This window comes from Mya arenaria, chromosome 5 (assembly GCF_026914265.1).
Source record: "Mya arenaria isolate MELC-2E11 chromosome 5, ASM2691426v1".
Lineage (NCBI taxonomy): Eukaryota > Metazoa > Mollusca > Bivalvia > Myida > Myidae > Mya > Mya arenaria.
This window is the reverse complement of record NC_069126.1, coordinates 57031757-57051053: the sequence shown is the minus strand read 5'-3', so window position 1 is coordinate 57051053 and position 19297 is coordinate 57031757. Positions and strand designations below refer to the sequence as shown.

The 19297-nt window shown below is 34.1% G+C and overlaps 2 protein-coding genes across 2 annotated transcripts in view; one reads left to right on the top strand and one right to left on the bottom strand.

Moving 5' to 3' along the window:
- The window catches only part of LOC128235813 (multiple epidermal growth factor-like domains protein 11), a 156077-nt gene that overhangs the window by 29891 nt on the left and 106889 nt on the right, over positions 1-19297 (bottom strand). The window lies entirely within an intron of this gene.
- Positions 14839-17816, top strand: LOC128234071 (piggyBac transposable element-derived protein 4-like). Its single transcript, XM_052948061.1, has 2 exons — positions 14839-15679; positions 15938-17816. Exons 1-2 carry the CDS (start codon positions 15111-15113, stop codon positions 17157-17159), a joined length of 1791 nt encoding a protein of 596 aa, XP_052804021.1. The 5' UTR covers positions 14839-15110; the 3' UTR covers positions 17160-17816.

Genomic DNA, 19297 nt, shown 5'->3' with positions numbered 1-19297 from the left:
CCGACGCCGAGGCGAGTAGTATAGCCCACCTATTCTTCGAATAGTCGAGCTAAAAATGATATTTTACTGTGTCAAACAGTGAAAATATCAATTTGATATATTTCACTTTTTAAACAAAATCACTCCCCTGTGGTAAAAAAATTTAACTTTTGTTATCAATATAGCTTGATATTTGTTCTCCAAGAATATTGAAAAACATACTTGTCAAACACGTTGCCTGGATAATCACTGACAGGACTTTTCACAGTTGCCTGCACACTGACAGGACTTGTCACAGTTTCCTGCACACTGACAGGACTTGGTGATTGACTGCACACTGACAGGATTTTGTTCAGTTGCCTGCACACTGACAGGACTTGATGTTTGACTGCACACTGACAGAATTTGATTCTCACTGACAGGACTCTGTGCAGTTTCCTGCACTCTGACAGGACTTGATAATTGACTGCACACTGACAGCACTTCGTACAGATACCTGCACACTGACAGGACTTTGTTCAATTTCCTTCACACTGACAGGATTTAGTTCAAATGCCTGCACACTGACAAAACTATGTTAAATTGCTTGCACACTGAAAGAACTTTTAGTATAGATACACAAGCAACAAACAATATACCATCCAATAAATGCAATAAACTGCCTTAAGCTCTAAAAATCAAATATCAGAACACATTCAGCACCTTCAACTAATATTATCACTTCTTCCATCTAGGACAACATCACCTTCCTTCAAATGTTAAGAATCATTTTTTAGACTGTCGGCTGCAAGCCGACAGTCTTTAGAGAGCGGTATTTCAGAAACGCGACTAGTCGCCTGACACGACATATTGAACATGAATATATTAATACACACCACCTGCGTAGCAACAGAACTACTTACGTGAATGCGGGGCGTCAAGTACTTGCTTATGTGTATTTAACGCGTTATTGCCTTTTTTTATGACAAACATTGCGTGTTACTCTTAGTATAGCTGTACTTGCAATTTGGTGAGTTTTATTGAACAAAGTAATGAAAAATAATGAAAGTATAGCATTTACATACGAAGTCATTTTACCCTATAACCAATAGTAAGCTACACCACATGTTTGCACCCCGTGTGACGTCACACATATCCCGGCATTCAAGACTGACCCGGCAAACCCCGGCAAAGAACATATTTTATGAATGAAAGCTATTAAGAACTAAATCATACGCGGTTAAAGAGTTCATATCATGTAATATTTTGTTAAATAGCTTTTATGTTTCAAATGATTTATTTTCAGCAGCAATCGAACTATTGTATTTGTTTGAGTAAGTTATTTGGATTATAACTATCACAGTGTTTCAACGTTATGCCTATTGTTATTCTGTACTATAGGGTGTAGTTTTTAAAGTCATACACAATATGGCGGCGATTATGCGGAAATGAAATTGAATGTTACTTCGAACACGTTCCTCTACAAAATAACCGACCTGTATTTAGTGTTATTGCTTCAACAACAATAAAAAAAAATGGCATCAATGTATGCGTCTAAAAATGTTAAATTTAGATGGAGACAATCCAGAAATGAGCTGCCAGAAAGTGATCGATTTCGGACACGAAGGTACATGTACATTAGTCTGAAATAATAGATGTGTTATACGGGATTCTTCTAAACAGGTTTGTGCAAAAAGCGGGAGTGTTTGGAAAATATTGAAATTGTATTAAATGAAGTATTATATGGTTGAAATAGATAATTAAAGTTTATATTCATATTTTACCATGGAAGTGCAAAGCTATTTTGCAAAAAAAGCATTTAATGCATTAAAACACAGTTTTTACCTTTCCATTGAAAGGAAAGTTGACTGACACAGACAACAATTATGCCAAGCGGAACAACTTGACCCAATCGTAATAACTCGGCCACCGACAAGCTTCGAGATAATACAATCGTAACAACTCGGCCATGGCTGAACAATGGGAACACCTAGGCCAGTATCCAACAGGAATTGACTATCTCGAAGCTTACAGAAGATGGCGAGTTGTTACAATTATGGCCGAAATGTTCGGATTGTTGTAAAATTGTGAACTGCAGCCTTGCAGGTGCCCTTCATGTATATATTGTTATGTTTTGACAGAATGAAATGAAGAAAAAACCATCAAACTCATAATTATTTGCTGGATATTACTTTTTGGTTACGGAATTAATATAAAATAACATTATCTGGTAATATTTCTTGTTTTTATGAAATGTTATAGACGCAATATGCTTTAACCCCTGAATCCCGATCGGAAAAACTGCCCACTTGTCGTACAAAACAATTTGTACGTGAAGGATTTGTTGTGTCAAAAATCGTTAAAAAAAATCTGTCAACGTACAATTATTTGGACTAGAAGGTACATTTAGCTGATCCACATCTCTTAGTCTAAATATTTGTACATTGACAGACTCTTTTTACGATTCAAAGAAAAAATATACTTATATTTACATTATATAAATATGGCAAATCCTTCATTACAACATTTTCATGTTACTTTCAATTCAGAGTTGATTATTCACTAAAATTATTTTGCATTTTTAATTGTTGTTTAACCTGAAACGTCTCAACCATCAAAAAAGAACATATGTGCTTCAATAGTCTAAAAAAATAGACGTGTTATATGGGACTCTTACAATCCCTTACGTCTAATCGGGTTTGTGCTAAACAGGTGAGGGGGGGGGGGGGGGGGGGGTTGAAAGATATTGAAATCGTAGTTAGATAAGTATTATATGTTTGAAATAGATATTAAAGGTTTATATTCGTATTTAAGTTATAACCATGTAAGTGCAAATATTTTTTTTCACAAAACAAGCATTTAATGCATTTAAACACAACCATTTTACCTAGCATAGCAACTGGACCATCTCAGGTTAACTTCGAGATAGACCAGTCACCTTTTGTATATATAATTTTAACAACTTGACCATGGCCAAAAGGCTCCGCTTGTTGTAAATCTATGTATCGCAGCCTTGCAGGTGCTCTTCATGTACTGTATAACAGTTTATATCATTATGTGTTGACAGTATGAAATGAAGGAAAACACTCATCAAACTCATAATAATTCGTCGCATTTTATTTTTTGTGTACATAACTCATATTTTAGATAATTATCTGACCGGAATCCCAATCGGATTAGCTACCCACTTTTGGTACAACAAAAAATGTATGTAAAGGATATGCCATTTCAAAATTTGTAAAAAGATCAGTCAAGTTACTATTATTTGGACTAGTGCTTCAAGTGTTTGATTTATTTTCTTTATAATGTATAATGCACCTGTCAATTGTAGAGCCAAGCTGGGAACTGCCTAAAAATCAGTTACCCGGTAAGCTCAGTTTGACAGATCTCCATGCAAGTGTTCACATGGTCGTGGGTTCAAGCACCATACCAGTAGCATCTTTTCTCACAGGTTTACTTTAGAACCCATCATTCAGGGGTTGACGATTATAATTTTTGTATTAAATATTACAGGCCATGTTCTTTTGTAAACTTTCAGATTGAGAAGTGCCTGGATACAAGGCTAGTATTGTTAACATCATCTGATACAATCAACTGGAACAAAGCTGAAATGGCTGCCTGACCTGACTTAAAAATTGGATGGCAATACATCAGACTAGAAGATTATTAGTATTGAGATGGACAAAATGAAACATGAGCCTACCAGATTGCACAAGAAACACATAAATGCAGGTATTTGCTGAGATATTGTAATTATTTTTTGAAACTTCTCATTCATTTAGGAAGTTCAATTGAAACAGAGTTGGCAAAAAATGAACTAAGGTATATACATTTTGAATTCTAATTTTTAAATGAGAACTTTACTGGCCAGCACAGATTGGTAAAATGCTAGTCTACCAATATAAATGTGCCTGGTTCGAATCAGTAAAGCTGATGAATGTACTGGTTGTGTAGCCAGGATGTGAATAGGTCTGCACTTGGCTGATAATGCATATCACTTTAAATGTTTAAGCTGCACTCTCACAGATTGACTGTTTTACTAACTCTTTTTTTATTTCTTGATCTTGTAATGAATTATTTTATGCGAATTTCTGAACACTGGACATAACAGACAACTGGAAAAAGGGGATCGCTGCTTTCTTATATTAATTCAGTCAAAAAAGACAAGTGAAAATATTGGAACGCTGATTTCTTATTTTAATACGATCAAAAGATGGTGTTCTATGCCAAAAATCTCATTATTAGTAAAGCGTTAGTAATGCTTTTAACCATAAAACAATTAGTCACAAATGTAAATATAAAAAAAAACATGATCATATCTTTTGTCAGCAGTCTTATTTCATCAGTTTTCATACTGCTTTTCATTAGCTTATTCCAAGCCAAAAAGTAAAAGAAGTTGTCAAAACATTCAATCTGTGACTGAGAGTGCAGCACTCTTTCTGATTGAATGTTTTGACTACTTTATTTATTTTTTGTCTTGGAACGGGCCAATTTATGTGAAAATGCATGTTAACCATTCATATAAGATTGCTGACAATAAATTAGTCAGAAAATGTTTATATTTAAGTTCAAAATGTTTTATGCATTTTTCTTAAACCGTTAGTAACGCTTTAAGCCATAAAACCTTTGTTTTCGACCTGAAATATGGAAGTCTGCAATGTAATATTTTGTCAGTAGTCTTATATCACTGGTTTGCAGATATTTACGCAAAAAAATAGGTCATTCCAAGACAAAAAATACAAAAGTTGTAAAAACAGTAAATCTGTCAGAGTGCAGATTTAAATGACTAAATGTTTTGATTTGGCTCAATTCTCACCTAAAATCTTATAGTTTTGTTGCACCTAAATGGTTTATTTTTAACAACATTACACTAGCATATGTATAAATTTGTTCTTAAATTTGTAATTTAGATTGGAAGATTCATTCTCTGGAAAATAGAAAAGGGCGTGTTACATACTGTTATCATTGCCATGACAGAAACCATATTGAGGAGCTGGTCCACCTGTAGGAAGAATTGCCCTATTGGTTGGAGCAGCACTATTCCCCAGCCATACACCAGCACTTAGTTTGTCATAGGGAGCATTTCTGAGCAGTTATGGAGACCACTAACTATGCAGGTATAATCAAAATCTTGGTTTATATATTTTTTTTATAATTTCGCATATGTTGAGAAGAAATTTATTTCTAGATTGAACTATAATTTGATGCCCCAAAATATATTTCTTATTTTAATGCGTTATCATGTCTAACTCATTTGACTTAAATGATCAAAGCAAAAGAAATGCAATTAATTAATCTGCAGATATGCAAATGTAAACTTTTTAACTGGGGAAATTGTTGCCACTTGTCTATTTATTAAAGAACATATTTATAATTAATAATGTTTAATCTGTACACAAATTATATGCCTTCTTTGTTTTAACCATCAATGTCAAAGAGTCCAGCATGATAATGCATTAAATTGAAAAAAAAATGCATTAATTTATATGAACCCTTTAAAACAAAGACATTTCCTAAATCCAATAAAATATAATTGAATATTGATGCAGAGTTCAGTTAGAATATAATATAACTTTTTTTGCAGTTGTTGCAGTGAAACTTGCACCAGTGTGTTTTCTGTGGAAATAAAGAGATAGTGTCCAGCAATGAAGACTCAACTCAAGATCTGACCTTGTAAGGCCAATATGAAATAACTGTGTGGGAAAATGGGAAAAACCTGCTGTCAGGAATGCACGGAAATCATCAAAAGAACAGTGTTAAATTAATCTTGAATAACTTGACATTTATTTTGTTTGACATATATTTTTCATGGTGCAGTGAAAACATGTTTTTTTTCCTCATGGTTATTTAAATTTAGAATTGATAGGAGGGAACATCATTATGTAGTTTCATGTTCATAGTCAGATCAAAACCCATGTACATAAATGAGCATTCGAAAATATCAAAATGGAACTTGTTGTATGTAGTGTAAGTTAATTAACATAATAAACAAAAATATTTAATAAATTTCAATTTATTATGCCTCCTTCAAAGAAGAGGAGTATATTGCTTTGCACATGTTGGCTGCTACGTCCGTCTGTCTGACAGTAGACCAAAGCTTTTCCTGGTTGATAACTCTACAATTCCTAGACCTATTGTCAAACTTGACATGAAAGTTTGGTTTAACCAGTAGATGACGCCTTTTGAAATTAGGGGTAATATGGTCAAAGGTCACAGTGACCTTGAACAGGAAGGTGTCAAAGAATGTCTGACTGATAAGTTGACAATGCCTGCACCTATGGCCCTGAAACTCAACATAGAGGCTTAGCCTGACTATTAGATGATTCTATTGATTTAAGGGGTCATTGGGTAAAAAGACAAGGTCACAGTGACCTTGAATGCTTAAAGGTTGTACTAATAACGACTGGACAAAGCCTGCACCCATGGCCCTTCAACAACTTGAATTTGGGGTTTGGCCTGACCAGTAGGTGAGCCCTATTTATTTGTCACAGAGACATTGAACGCAAAAAGCTTGCCTGTGTGACAACTCGACAAAGTCTGCACCGATGGCCTTCAAACTTGAAATTTAGGTTTGGGGTGACCAGCAGATGATCCCTTTGAATTTGGAGGTCAAGGTCACAACTCCAATATTGGTCATTAAAACTATGTCATTTACTTATTCCCTGCTGCTAAGAGGATACATGTTTATCAGCAAATATCAGCCATCATCTGTATATGATTGAAAACTTTACCAACTACCCTCATTCTTTGAATAGCATAATCTTAAAACTGCCTCTAAGGCATCTTTTGTCAATGAAAAACCAGCTGTCATTTCGGTCCATGCATATTTCATTCAATTGTCCAGACATTCTTGACAGCATGGCGCTAATTGATGTTGCAGTTTTAAAATTTAAGACATTAGTTTTTTTTTCTTCAGCACCATGCAGATTTATTAACACTTTTATAATAAAAACAAACTAGAAACAAATTTTATAAAGATATTGTTTTTTTTCATGGTATGATGTCACAGCACCATGCAGATTTGTTTTAACTTTTATATCAAAGAAAGTAACTCAAGCACAAAATTAATTTTGTAGATATGTGGACTCTGTTGATAGGAATTCTGGGAGGCATTTTTAGGCTTGAAAGAGCATCATTTTAAAGTTATATTTTTATTTTGTCCCTTGAATCTTGGGTATAGTTTGTATTGTATTTGCATTTTAAAGACATTGGCTTCAACAGACCCTAATGAAATGAAGGAATGTAAATGCTTACTGAAACTGTTAAAAGCGACATCATAAATTGAAGCAATTTTAACATAAGGAATATGCATTTAACTAATTTAAAGCGGTTTAAACTTAGGAAACTTGAATTAAGAACCTTGTAGGCCATTGGATACATGATTAAGTAGGGCCAATATATTTGTGCTTATTATAATCACATTTATCCTTCTTCATCTTCCTTAAAGAGTGTTCATCATTTGTATAAAATCATTTGATCACGTTTCATTTGAAAGAACTTTGCGGTAGTGTTTGCTTGCGTCAGTTACATCACCGACAGTCTTGCAGCGCTTTCAGCGCTTTGATTTCTTTATGTAAGGCTTATTCACTTTCCACACAGAAGATAGACATTATAAATTGGAAGAACATAAAAGGTTCTTATATAACTCTGTATACTTAGTGTGTGCAGTGAAACTTTAAATATTGGTTAGAGTAGAATATTAACACAACAGATTACATTGATTATTTGTATCGTACCTTAGTATCAATGTTACATACTATTTCTAAAAACTGCATCCCCAAACCATATTTAAAGCCATATTGGGACCAGACTGGCTGTTTTACATAAAAGCATGCAAATTCAACGAAAAAAACGGATAGATGATAATGAGCCAAGGGGTGATGAATTTGATATGTGAGTCAAATACAAAAATGCAAAGGCTCGGTTTAGAAGAAAACATAGAGAACACTCGCAAGGTTATATTGAAAAACTTATAGAAGCAGAGATTGATCAAGCTGCTGAAATTGCGATAATGAGTTTGGGCTCTTAATTAACAAGCGTGGCAAGTCAACCACTAACCAAAATGTGTTTGAAATGACATTTGGCGACCGTAGATGTAATGATTTTCAAGATATCAACAATGGTTGGAAAGAACATTTTTCTGGTCTGTACGGACTGACATTGATCCCAGCTTTGAAGGTTGAACATCATCAAATCTAATCTGCCAATAGGAAATTATGTTGACTGCCATCTAACAAAAAAAGAAATTTTACAATAGTTGAAAACTTGCAAAAATGGAAAAGCAAGTGGCTATGACAAAATTAATTATGAATACTTAATATACGCCTGACAAAATACAATTCTGATATTATTAGGACTATTTTACAATATTACAAAATTTGCTCATTTCCCTATTGACATGAAAAGAGGCAAATATCATGACTTTATACAACAGGGAACAAAAAGAAAAGCGATCCCAATAGCTATCGTGCTATATCATTGTGCTCTACAGTATTGAAACTTTATGAAAAAATAATTCTATTTTAAATGAAAAGTAAAGAGTGGCTAACGTGCAATAACCTCTAAGGTGGCTTTCAAAAACATTTAAGTTGCATCATGACATCATTTCTTGTTTGTGAAAGCATATATTTTACAAGAGAAAACAATAGTAAGCTGTATACCTGCTTACTTGATGTTCGTCAGGCGTTTGATCATGATAATTTTACAATTCGGCTTACAAAGTTATATGATGCCGGTGTTATACCATATTTGTTAAAAGTTTGCATAAATATGTTCGAAAACGCCTATAGTTGCGTACAAACACAAGGATGGGTATCAAAATGGTTCTCTATACAACAAGGAACGAGACAGGGCCAGTGCTGGAGTCCATTTTTGTATCTCCTCTACATTAATAATCTTATGCACACCATTGAGAAATCAAGGCACTCGTTGACTATATTAGAAGCCAGTGTAGGTTGTCCAAAGCACGCCGACGACATGGTACTACTCTCGCTGAGCAAAAATGGCCTGAGCGATCTAATGAACATTTGTTATTCTAATTCATTCAAAGGACGATATTAGTTAATGCTGGTAAAACAAAAGTACTAGTTTTTGACGAATCAAAGTCGATGTTCACACATAGTGAACATTCGTGGTTATTAGGAACAGACTGTGTAAAAGAAACAGTCAGTTACGTGCATCTTGGGGTACTATGCAACAAGTATTTGAACTTAAATAAGAGTATCAGGGTTCAAATTTAACTTTGAAGAGCACTCGCAAAATTTTGCGAGTGCTTTTTGGTGCAACTCGCAAAAAGAACAAGAGGGCCCTGAAGGCCCTGTATCACTCACCTGATCTAATTCAATTACCTTGCTGTAATAAGTACATTCTGACCAGGTTTCATATAGATGAAGTAGAAAATATGGCCTCAACAGTGTTTCAACAATGTTTTCTATGATTTCACTCCTTGACCTAGTTTTTGAACTCAGGTTACCCAGTTTCAAACTTGACATAGACTTCATAAACACAAACATTCTGACATAGTTTCATGGTGATCAAAGAGAGAATGTAACCTCTACAGTGTTTACAAAGTTTTTCTATGATTTGACCTAGTGGCCTGGTTTTTGACCACTGATCATCAAGAATAACATTCAAGTTCCATGAACATATGGTCATAAATGTGGCCTAGAGTGTTAACATGCTTTTCCTATTACTTGACCTGGTGACCTAGTTTTTGACCGCACATGACCCAGATTTAAGCTTGGCTTAAAGATTATTGATATAAACATTCTGACCAAATTTCATGAAGATACAGTCATAAATGTGACCTAGAGTGTTAACAAGCTTTTCCTTCCATTTGACTTAATGACCTAGTTTTTGACAGCACTTGGCCCAGATTTGAACTTGACCTAGAGATTATTAATATTAACATTCTGACCAAGTTTCCTGAAGATACAGTCATAAATGTGACATCTATAGTGTTAACAAGCTTTTTCTTTAATTTGACCTGGTGACCTAGTTTTTAACCCCAGGTGACCCAATATCGAACTCGTCCAAGATTTTATTGAGGGTAACATTCTAACCAAGTTTCATTAAGATTGTGCCCAAATTGTGACCTCTAGAGTGTTAACCCTTTAGCACATAGACAAGTGGCCAGATTACACCTCCCAGTCAATAGCCATCTTACTGATAAGCAGTCCTTATCTGTATAGGTACTTTTCAGGATATTCGAAAATGTGCAAATGAATACAGCAGTATGACCTTAAAATCAATATTACTCCAAATTAATTGTTTCCAAATCTTTTTTATGTAAATACATTTTTTATAGGTAATTAATTTATCTAATAAAAGGTGTCAATGATGAAATATAAAATTCTTTTATTTCATCTGTGAATGCATTTCCAAGATGGAATTGTAACATTTCATTGAAATGTCATAATTGCATTAAATCAAACGGTAATAATATGCTGGGATCGATCTAAATTTTATTACCCCTATCATAAAAAAGACACATCTGGATTAAAAAGCCGACAATTGATGTTCTTGTGTATAACATACACAGAAATGTGGCAGGAATATCCAGTGTCATCCAGCTGAGAGATCCAGTCCAGAGTGTCTGTTTAACTTTATTACCCCCTCATAAAATTCTTTAGAAAAAGAAAGCCAATAAATGTTTTCCAAGTAATGAATAAAAAGATCTAAATCATTAAACGCTTGCACAAATGTTGTTTACTTGACCCGGTCCCTAGACTTACCGAAATACGATTATTTACCGAAAGACGGATAAAATTACCGAAATACGCATGAAAGTTACCGAAAGACGCCTTCTAATGCATTTATTTTATTGTTTTTTATATTAATGTTATACAAATACATTACCAAACCAAATTTTAGAGAAAAATATTAAAATATAATGATGTAATAGGCAGTTGAAATTTCAGTGTTCGAGATCGAATTCCGCGTGCCGACTCGCCAACCGAAAGACAGATAAAAGCTTCCAAAATAATCAATTATTCCAATTAATGATGATCTCATAATATTCATATAACTAAAACACACTCATAAAAATGAAAAAGTTCATGAAAATATTTACTAATTGTTCAATTGAATAAAGACAATATGTCAGTGAAATATTTGTCTCCCTTCGCCAACCGAAAGACGATTTAACGCAGGTAAAAATAACTTATTAGTTGTTGTATTATGAAAATGATTATGAATTTGGATTCAAATAATAGCATTTATATTCTTATGGAAATGTTAGATCAATATACAGCATTTGAAAGTATTTTGGGATATATTTGAAAGATTGCCTTTGAAATAGGTCGAAAATGTCGCTAAAATCATTTTCTTTTAAACTAACTTAGATCTTAGATCTACAATATAATTCAGGGCTTTCAAATTTTAATTTTTGTTTATACGAAATTTGAAAAAAAGAAGTTTTTAAACAGCGAAGTTCTCATCATCAGATAAATTAGCCTACTTATGGACAATATTAACCAGACCACACCAAATACACAAAATCAGGCGATGTTTAAAACAACATAATTATCACCCGGTATATGACACCCCACAAAGTAGCGGCACGTTTTTGGGGGGACAGTTTGGTATTATTAACCCTTACCATGCGGGGTCCGATTATATTCGGACCTAGTTGTGTTTAACCCGATCCATGCTAAGTCCGGATATTTTCGGACCGGGATATTTACCATGGGATGTTCAACAAATCCACTTCAAATTCAAATCTTGCAGCAAATTACCACATCAGTACATAAAAATCACATAGCAAAATAATAAATCTAGCATGTGACTTAATTTTATGTACCAATAATAGTAAACTGACAGAGAAATCCATAATTATGTATCGGATTTTTTCATTTTCTCCCAACTCCGCCATTTTGAGTATGCGTTCACAGGGCATCTATACTTCATACTTGTTTATTTTTCATTTTAAAGAGTATTTATTGGTTACAACAACAAATCTCATTTAAAGTGAAATGTCAAGTTCATTACAAATTGAAATGGATGTATTCAAAACAGTTTTCCGTGTTGTTTTATTTAAATGTTATGCAGTTACAAATCCCGGCATCAGTAGTGTCAGTAAATGTCAATGACACTTGTATATGTTCAACTCTTTCATTGTTTTTACACTATATTAACTCAAACATGAATAAACATGTAATTTAGAATAAACACAAGCTTTGTATTGACTCAATGACAAGTATTTCCAAACCATTCTGTGATTTAAAATCCATTAACACCACCATCCGAAATTGAGATTAAATTGTGAAACTAGGTCACCGGTGTCAACTTAGAAAATTTACTTTCGATTTCACCACTCACACTTAGAGCACTGTTATTTGATATTTAACCATAGAATGTTATAAAATGTTTTTCTTACACATAATTTACAGATATTTGTGTCTACATATTCGATGGCAGCCGCTGACACTTATTTGTTTTATCTATAAACAACAATATTTGCATGACCTAAATTGGCGGGGAAAAAACAACAATCACTTGACAGTTATTGTTTACAAGTGTCGGCTGTTACATTTGTCAATGCTTATTGCTATTGTTATTTTAACAACTCCTGCATATTTTAATTAATTATTTTATACAAAGAATGATATGACTGCTATCGTTTAGCCCTAGTCGAAAAAGAACAAAAGTTCATTCAAAAATGTCACAAGTTTTTACTTTAATCGGATGCTGTTTTACATATCCGCAAGTCATATGGGGGCCAATTATCCACATGTAATCTTTTGGTTACTTTACACATGATAGTCATAATTAAATTGGTGAACAGTGCCTATTTGATGAATGTTGACCAATTAATAAACATTTCGACTCATTTTAAACTTAAAACGAATTAACTGGTTTAATACATTTGGCTGCTGTCATCTGGAGAATGTTACAGTAGAGTAGATTTTAATTTTAACAAACCAATTAAGGTACACAGGTCTTAATTACAGGCTCCAAGGTTACACATAAGGATGTGGGACAACTTCACCTCAAACAAAAAACACCATATTAACATTGCTTATTTTTGTAATGTGCAATCACCAGGTGGCAAAATACCTGTAAGGTTTGACTAGGGGGAAAAAAGGACCAAAGCATGAAATAAACACCCCTTAACCAAAACACCTCTATTGTCACTTATACAAGTATTCCTTATGAGTCTGATGTACAATAGTGTCATTTATACAGAAAATGAAACATTACTTTTATCAATAAAAAAATCAAATGTAAAAAATGTAATTGGCAATTACCATTCTTATGAATTTATTTATTATATATGTCATATGATAACAGCTAATTAAGGAATTTTAACACTACCTAACATAATATGGATTTAAAAAATAAATAAAAAAAGGAAATAATCACACTCTTTGTCACTAAAATCAATGTTTGTTATTAAATAAAAAAGGCAAAACATGTTGCATCTCATGAGAGCTTTTCATCAACATTTACAATATGAACCAAAATTATGTTTTTGCATACATGCACAAGAATTCTGAGAAATGACAAGTTAAATCATTGCATAAATGGCAAGTAACTTTAAGCAGAGATGTGATTTAACATTCTGCCATAATTGTTAGAAAGGTGGATACATTTTATTTCTTCAAAGTTGCAGTTATTTGTACCAAACTTTAAATAGCATTTTATAAATATGTACAAACAGTATGGTGTTGAAACATGAGTATACAGACATGTTAATGTGTTCTTTATTTTGTTGGCCCTTCGGTAACATTAAACCACCTGATAACTAAATAGTTAAAGTATAAAAATTATGATAGTTTGCTTACAACATGTATATCTCTCTATGTATATCTCTCTCTGTTTTAATGTTATCATAAGATGAAATAATATCAAATGTATTAGAATATACAGTCCTACAATGAAATTATTTATGCACAGCCATCCAAGAACTATAACTATTTAATTTGTTAAGGCAGAGCAAGTATTTTTAAGCTGTAAATAAAGTAACACTTGCATGTTTAATAATAAGAAAGCTATATGATATGTTATGTATAGAACTATACCAATGGGCTCGATAGGAATTTCCTATTCGCCTCTCTCCTAGAGAACCTGCGTTCAATTCCCAGCCTAGGCGAGTGTGAGTTTGGTTAGTGGTCACCAAGTTGGACGAGTGGGCTTCTTTTCCGGGTTTTCCAGTTTCCCCTACTACACAAGACCACACTCTCTGGTATCATTGTGCCAATGAGAGTTGCAAAAACTTGTTTCACAATTGTGAAAATAAAGTTAATAAGTTTTAACTAACACTCCCTTTATGAATTCATAAAGTTACAAAATTAACTACTTACAATGGTACCAGGGTGGATGGCATAAAATGGGTTCTTCCCCCCCCCCCACCCACCCCCACCCCACCCCAAAAAATGTAAGCAATTTGTAGTCTGAGATGTTGCATTTTGAATGTATAAAATTACTTTTTATCTTATTTCTTTGATATAGAAGAAGTAAATTTGAACAATGTGAGGGGCGTTGCCTGGTGCACATCCCCCTCTAGTGCAGTCAGTGGGTACAATGGGCAACTTGTTTTTAAGTATTGGTTCTATCCTGTCAATCTAAAGTAACTGATTGTTATTGTTTATTCAGTACATGTACATTAGAAGATGCGATAAACTTCTTTTTCACTATTTTAAAGCTCATTTAATTATATATATACCATATGCACTTTTGATACTGTCCTTATAACCAAGTCTTGAGTACTGCTACTAAAGAAGACTAGTTCAGTCGCTGGTTGGAAATAACAAATATAAACATTTGTTTCCTTTAAGAAACATGATTGTACTTCTATTTAATTAATACTGGTCAAAAGCATATTTTTGATTCATTGTCTCATGTTGTGTTTATGCAGTCTCAAATGACTACAACTTAACCCTTAAGCTGCTCATCGCGATATATGTCGTTTTCCGATATCGATCTTGTAACGCTGCTCGCGTCAAATGTCGTTTACAGCGTCCTCCTTACTGACCTTGTTTACATCGTAAATAACATAATTTTACGCGGGTTTAATGTTTAAATTGACTGCAATAATTGTTGTTGCGGCCCTGGTATATGCATATGTAAAACTGTCAAAGCAAATTTTACAATAGTAATTTAATTATGCGTACCGGAACTGGGGCATTTTTTATGCATAAATAATTTTCAAAATGGCGGATTCCGATTCGTCTGATTCTGAAGTGTACGATATAAACCCGGATTTCTTGGATTCCTCGGATGAAAGTGATGGCGAGTTCGAAGGATTTGAACGAGTAGACTATGAGAGAAACCGTGGCGTGATTGTTGAGTTGCCTTTGATTGACTTTGCACCGCAAAATGACGCAGATCTAGAGGCCGACCTTGAACTTGGATGGACACGCGACGATGGCGTTCCAGATATTGCCCCCTTCACTGGGGAATCGAGATTGCTCGTCGACATGGACTCTACAGAGCCTATTGACTTTTTTCATTTATTTATTGATGATGAATTTATACTAAAAGTGACCGTAGAAACCAACAAGTACGCTGATAACCGGCTAGTAATGATGGAGGCCGCCAACAACTTGAAGCCTCACAGCAGAATGCGGAAGTGGGTCGCTGTGACAGTTGATGAGATGAAGGTCTTTTTAGGCGTCGTCATATGTATGGGCCTTGTCTACAAACCAGACCTTGGGACGTATTGGAGTACGGACACGTCTACTGAGACACCATTCTTCAGCAAGACCATGCCCAGAGACCGGTCAGTAAATAAAAAAAAATATATATTTTTTTTTATTTATTTGCTTTTATTTTTTTGTATCTTTTCCCATACAAATGCATATAATTATTGATAAATACTTGTGTTTTGTCAACAATTCTTACAAAAAAAGTAACTCTCAACAATAAACAGTAGATTGGTTATTGGTAGTATAGACAGAACTTTACTGCCAGTATATAAGTCATATAAAAAAAAAATCAATTTATTTTGTACAAATGTTTCTTCGTTATATATTTTCAGATTCATGGCCATTCTTAGCAATTTCCATGTTACCAATGATGTGGACCGTAATGACCCTCTGTCCCGAATCCGGCCAATGATTGCTCAGGCTATGGCAAAGTTTTCGGACGTCTACTCCCCTGAGCAGAACCTGAGTTTTGATGAAGGGACGTGTCCATGGAAGGGCCGACTAAAAATCAAGGTGTACAACCCAGCCAAACCTGTCAAGTTTGGAATCAAGCTATTCCAGCTTTGTGAAGCCAGCAGTGGCTACTGCCTTGGCTTTGATGTGTACGCCGGGAAACGTAATGAGACTAACACAAACTATTGTGAAGCATTAGGCATAGACCCCGATCGCCTTACAATCACTTCCCAATATGTGCTTGGTCTGATGGCTAGGTGTGGAACTTTGGGTCATGGCCATCATGTGTATATGGATAATTTTTACACATCTCCAGAACTGTTTGATGAACTTGAGGCACATGGCACCTACTCTTGTGGAACATTACGGGCAAACAGACGCGGTGTACCGAAAGCTGTCCAACAAAAGCGTAAGCTTGCCGAGTATGAGTGCGTCTACCGCAAGAATGGGGCCACTACAGCATTGAGATTCCACGAGAAGCGAGATGTCACTATGCTGACAAACATTCATCCCCCACAAATGAGTGTGTTGTGGAAGACCAAGTATGGGACTCGTGAGCATGTGAAGAAGCCTACATGTATTGTTGAGTACTGCAAGTACATGGGTGGGGTAGATTTGCTTGACCAGTACAACCAGTACAACTCCATTGCCCGCAAAACAAAGAAGTGGTGGCGCAAACTCTTTTTTCATATCATGAACATTTGTTTGGTGAATTCATACAGACTGTATGAGAAGTTTACCACAAACCAGCCAAAGAAGGACCATGAGAGCTTCCGCCAGTCAGTCCTCGAATCCTTGATTGAAGAAGGCGGTGGTCCCAGAGGACAATCGGTCAGACGCGGGCGCCCTGTCCTTGGTGAGAAGCCTTCACGATTGACTGGAAGACACTTCTCTGACTTCATCCCTGCTAAAGCTGGGGCAAAGAGAGCCAGGCCCCTCAGAGACTGTGTGGCTTGTAATGTCAAGGTAGAGAACAGGGTTGGTTTCAAGCGGCAACAGACATCTTTCTGGTGCCCAGACTGTAAAGTGGCATTGTGCCATCCACGATGCTTTCAAGTGTATCATTCCGTTCAGGACTATAAGAATGTTCTGATTCAGTGACTTTGTCAATAACAAATGAAAAAAGATGTGTACAAGGTGTGACTGTGAATGGAAATCTGAACAGGAGAACTGTGTATAACTGTTTTTGTATATATTGAAAATTTTGAAGGTATAATATGCCATATGTGTAACATTGTTTACATTATTTATTTATTTATTTATGTAAATATTTATTTATTTATGTAATTAGTTTGTTTTACTTGTAAAAGAGCATTTGAATCTATTAGAACTCCTAAAAAACTGAATGCAGTGATTTTTGTTATGCCTGAAATTTCGGCAAGATTTCTAAGCTCACCTGTAATTAGTTTACCTGTAATTTCAAACAGTAAGTAATGAATTTTTACCAAAATGTTGTTCTGTACTGTTATACATTGTTTATTTACTGTATTTTTAACCATTTTGGTGAAAAATAAATGTGAATAGTGTATTTGTTTTTATTTACTTACCTTGATTACAATAATCTTACCTGTACAGGTGCAAATTTTTATCAAGTCGCCAAATGAGAACTATCATTGAAAAGTTCAAACATTGAGGATGTATTTGCATATAACTTTTATGTGTCTATCACATAAAATAAAGGATTTACACACATTCTTGTAACTAGGGTATCCAGCTATTGTTTTAGCTCAATTAATCCAGCAGAGACAGATTATCAGTATATCATATATATAGCGGCTTAAGGGTTAAGAAACGTATCTTATTGGTATACTGTACTTTTAAAAAAAAACATAGTTGATATGTTTCCATAGCAACCTTTTAAAATTGAAATGAAATGACTGAAAGATACATAATTGTGGAATGTTTATTTATCAATCATGCTCCCATTCAGTAATATTGTAATATCAATTTTAATATCAATTTCATACTGGACTATTGTTTTGTGATCCTTTCAACAGGGTATCAGGTCTGTGCCATTAGTATATTGTTAACTGTTCTTCTTTCCATAGCTTAAAGTATCACTAAAATAACGTTAATGTGAATTTTTATTTGCTGAAAATTATGTATTATGACATTAAATTAGATAAAGCAGATAAATATTCATAAAATAATGGTAATGTAGTCAATAAAAAACCTGAACATTGGTCAAATTCTTTAACTTTGGTATGAATATCAAATAAAGAAGATTGGTTGCCATGGGAACATGCAGAATAACTTTCTCACAAAGGTTTTTGTTGCTTCATAGTATTGTATTCTTGATCTGAACACTAAAGCTAGAAAAAACAAATGAATGACCATTGACATATTTGCTTGTTTCTCTCCATTAAACAGCTGTTTTTCAATTATATTGTAGCACACGCCATATAACAAATGTTGTCCAAAATAAACAATAACATAAGTTTTCATTTAATTGCGTTCAATATCAATGTGAATCTTCATTTTACCCAAAAATTCTTCAATTGATGGATTTTATTGAAGAACACAAATGTGTTTTTATGAAAAACAATAGCATATGCAAAATAAAAGTATAATTCTTAGACAAGAAATTGTCTCCATGGTTACCGTGGAATCAATTTCAATTACTGATAGCTTAATTAAAACTTTAACATTTCAATATCACTGTCTGAAAGTTTGAATGCTTTAGAACAAGTATTATTTAAATTGTATTCTTTTAAAGTCAATGGGTGATATATTTAACATTCACTCAAAACAACTCAGCAGTGAGAACTGAACTACACTTAAAACATTGCAGCATGGTAAGGGTTAAAAGTGTGTTAATTTGGGTAAACCCTTTTCGGCTCTGTGACACGTGTTGAGTAAATACCATAATAATTACGCATTAAAGGACCGCATTACGTGTACATTTATAATTGCGGGTGATTTTCACACAAATTGACGGCTTCATTTGAAGATTCATAAATAACAATCGTGAGTAAAAAGGTAAGTTATTGCTAAAAGTATTAAAAAAGTCCAAATTAATAGAACTTTACACTCTGAGATCATTAATGATGGATGAGTTTCCTTGTGCTATATGTGCTGTTGACTGTAGTAGTGATCAATCCATACGTTGTTCAAATTGTAGGAATTGGGTTCTTATAACTCAATCTCAATTTTATTGTTTGTATGTCTGACACATTTGTTTGTAACACAAGGGTGAATTTTCAATGTACATTTACCATAGCTTTTGTCATTAACATGTA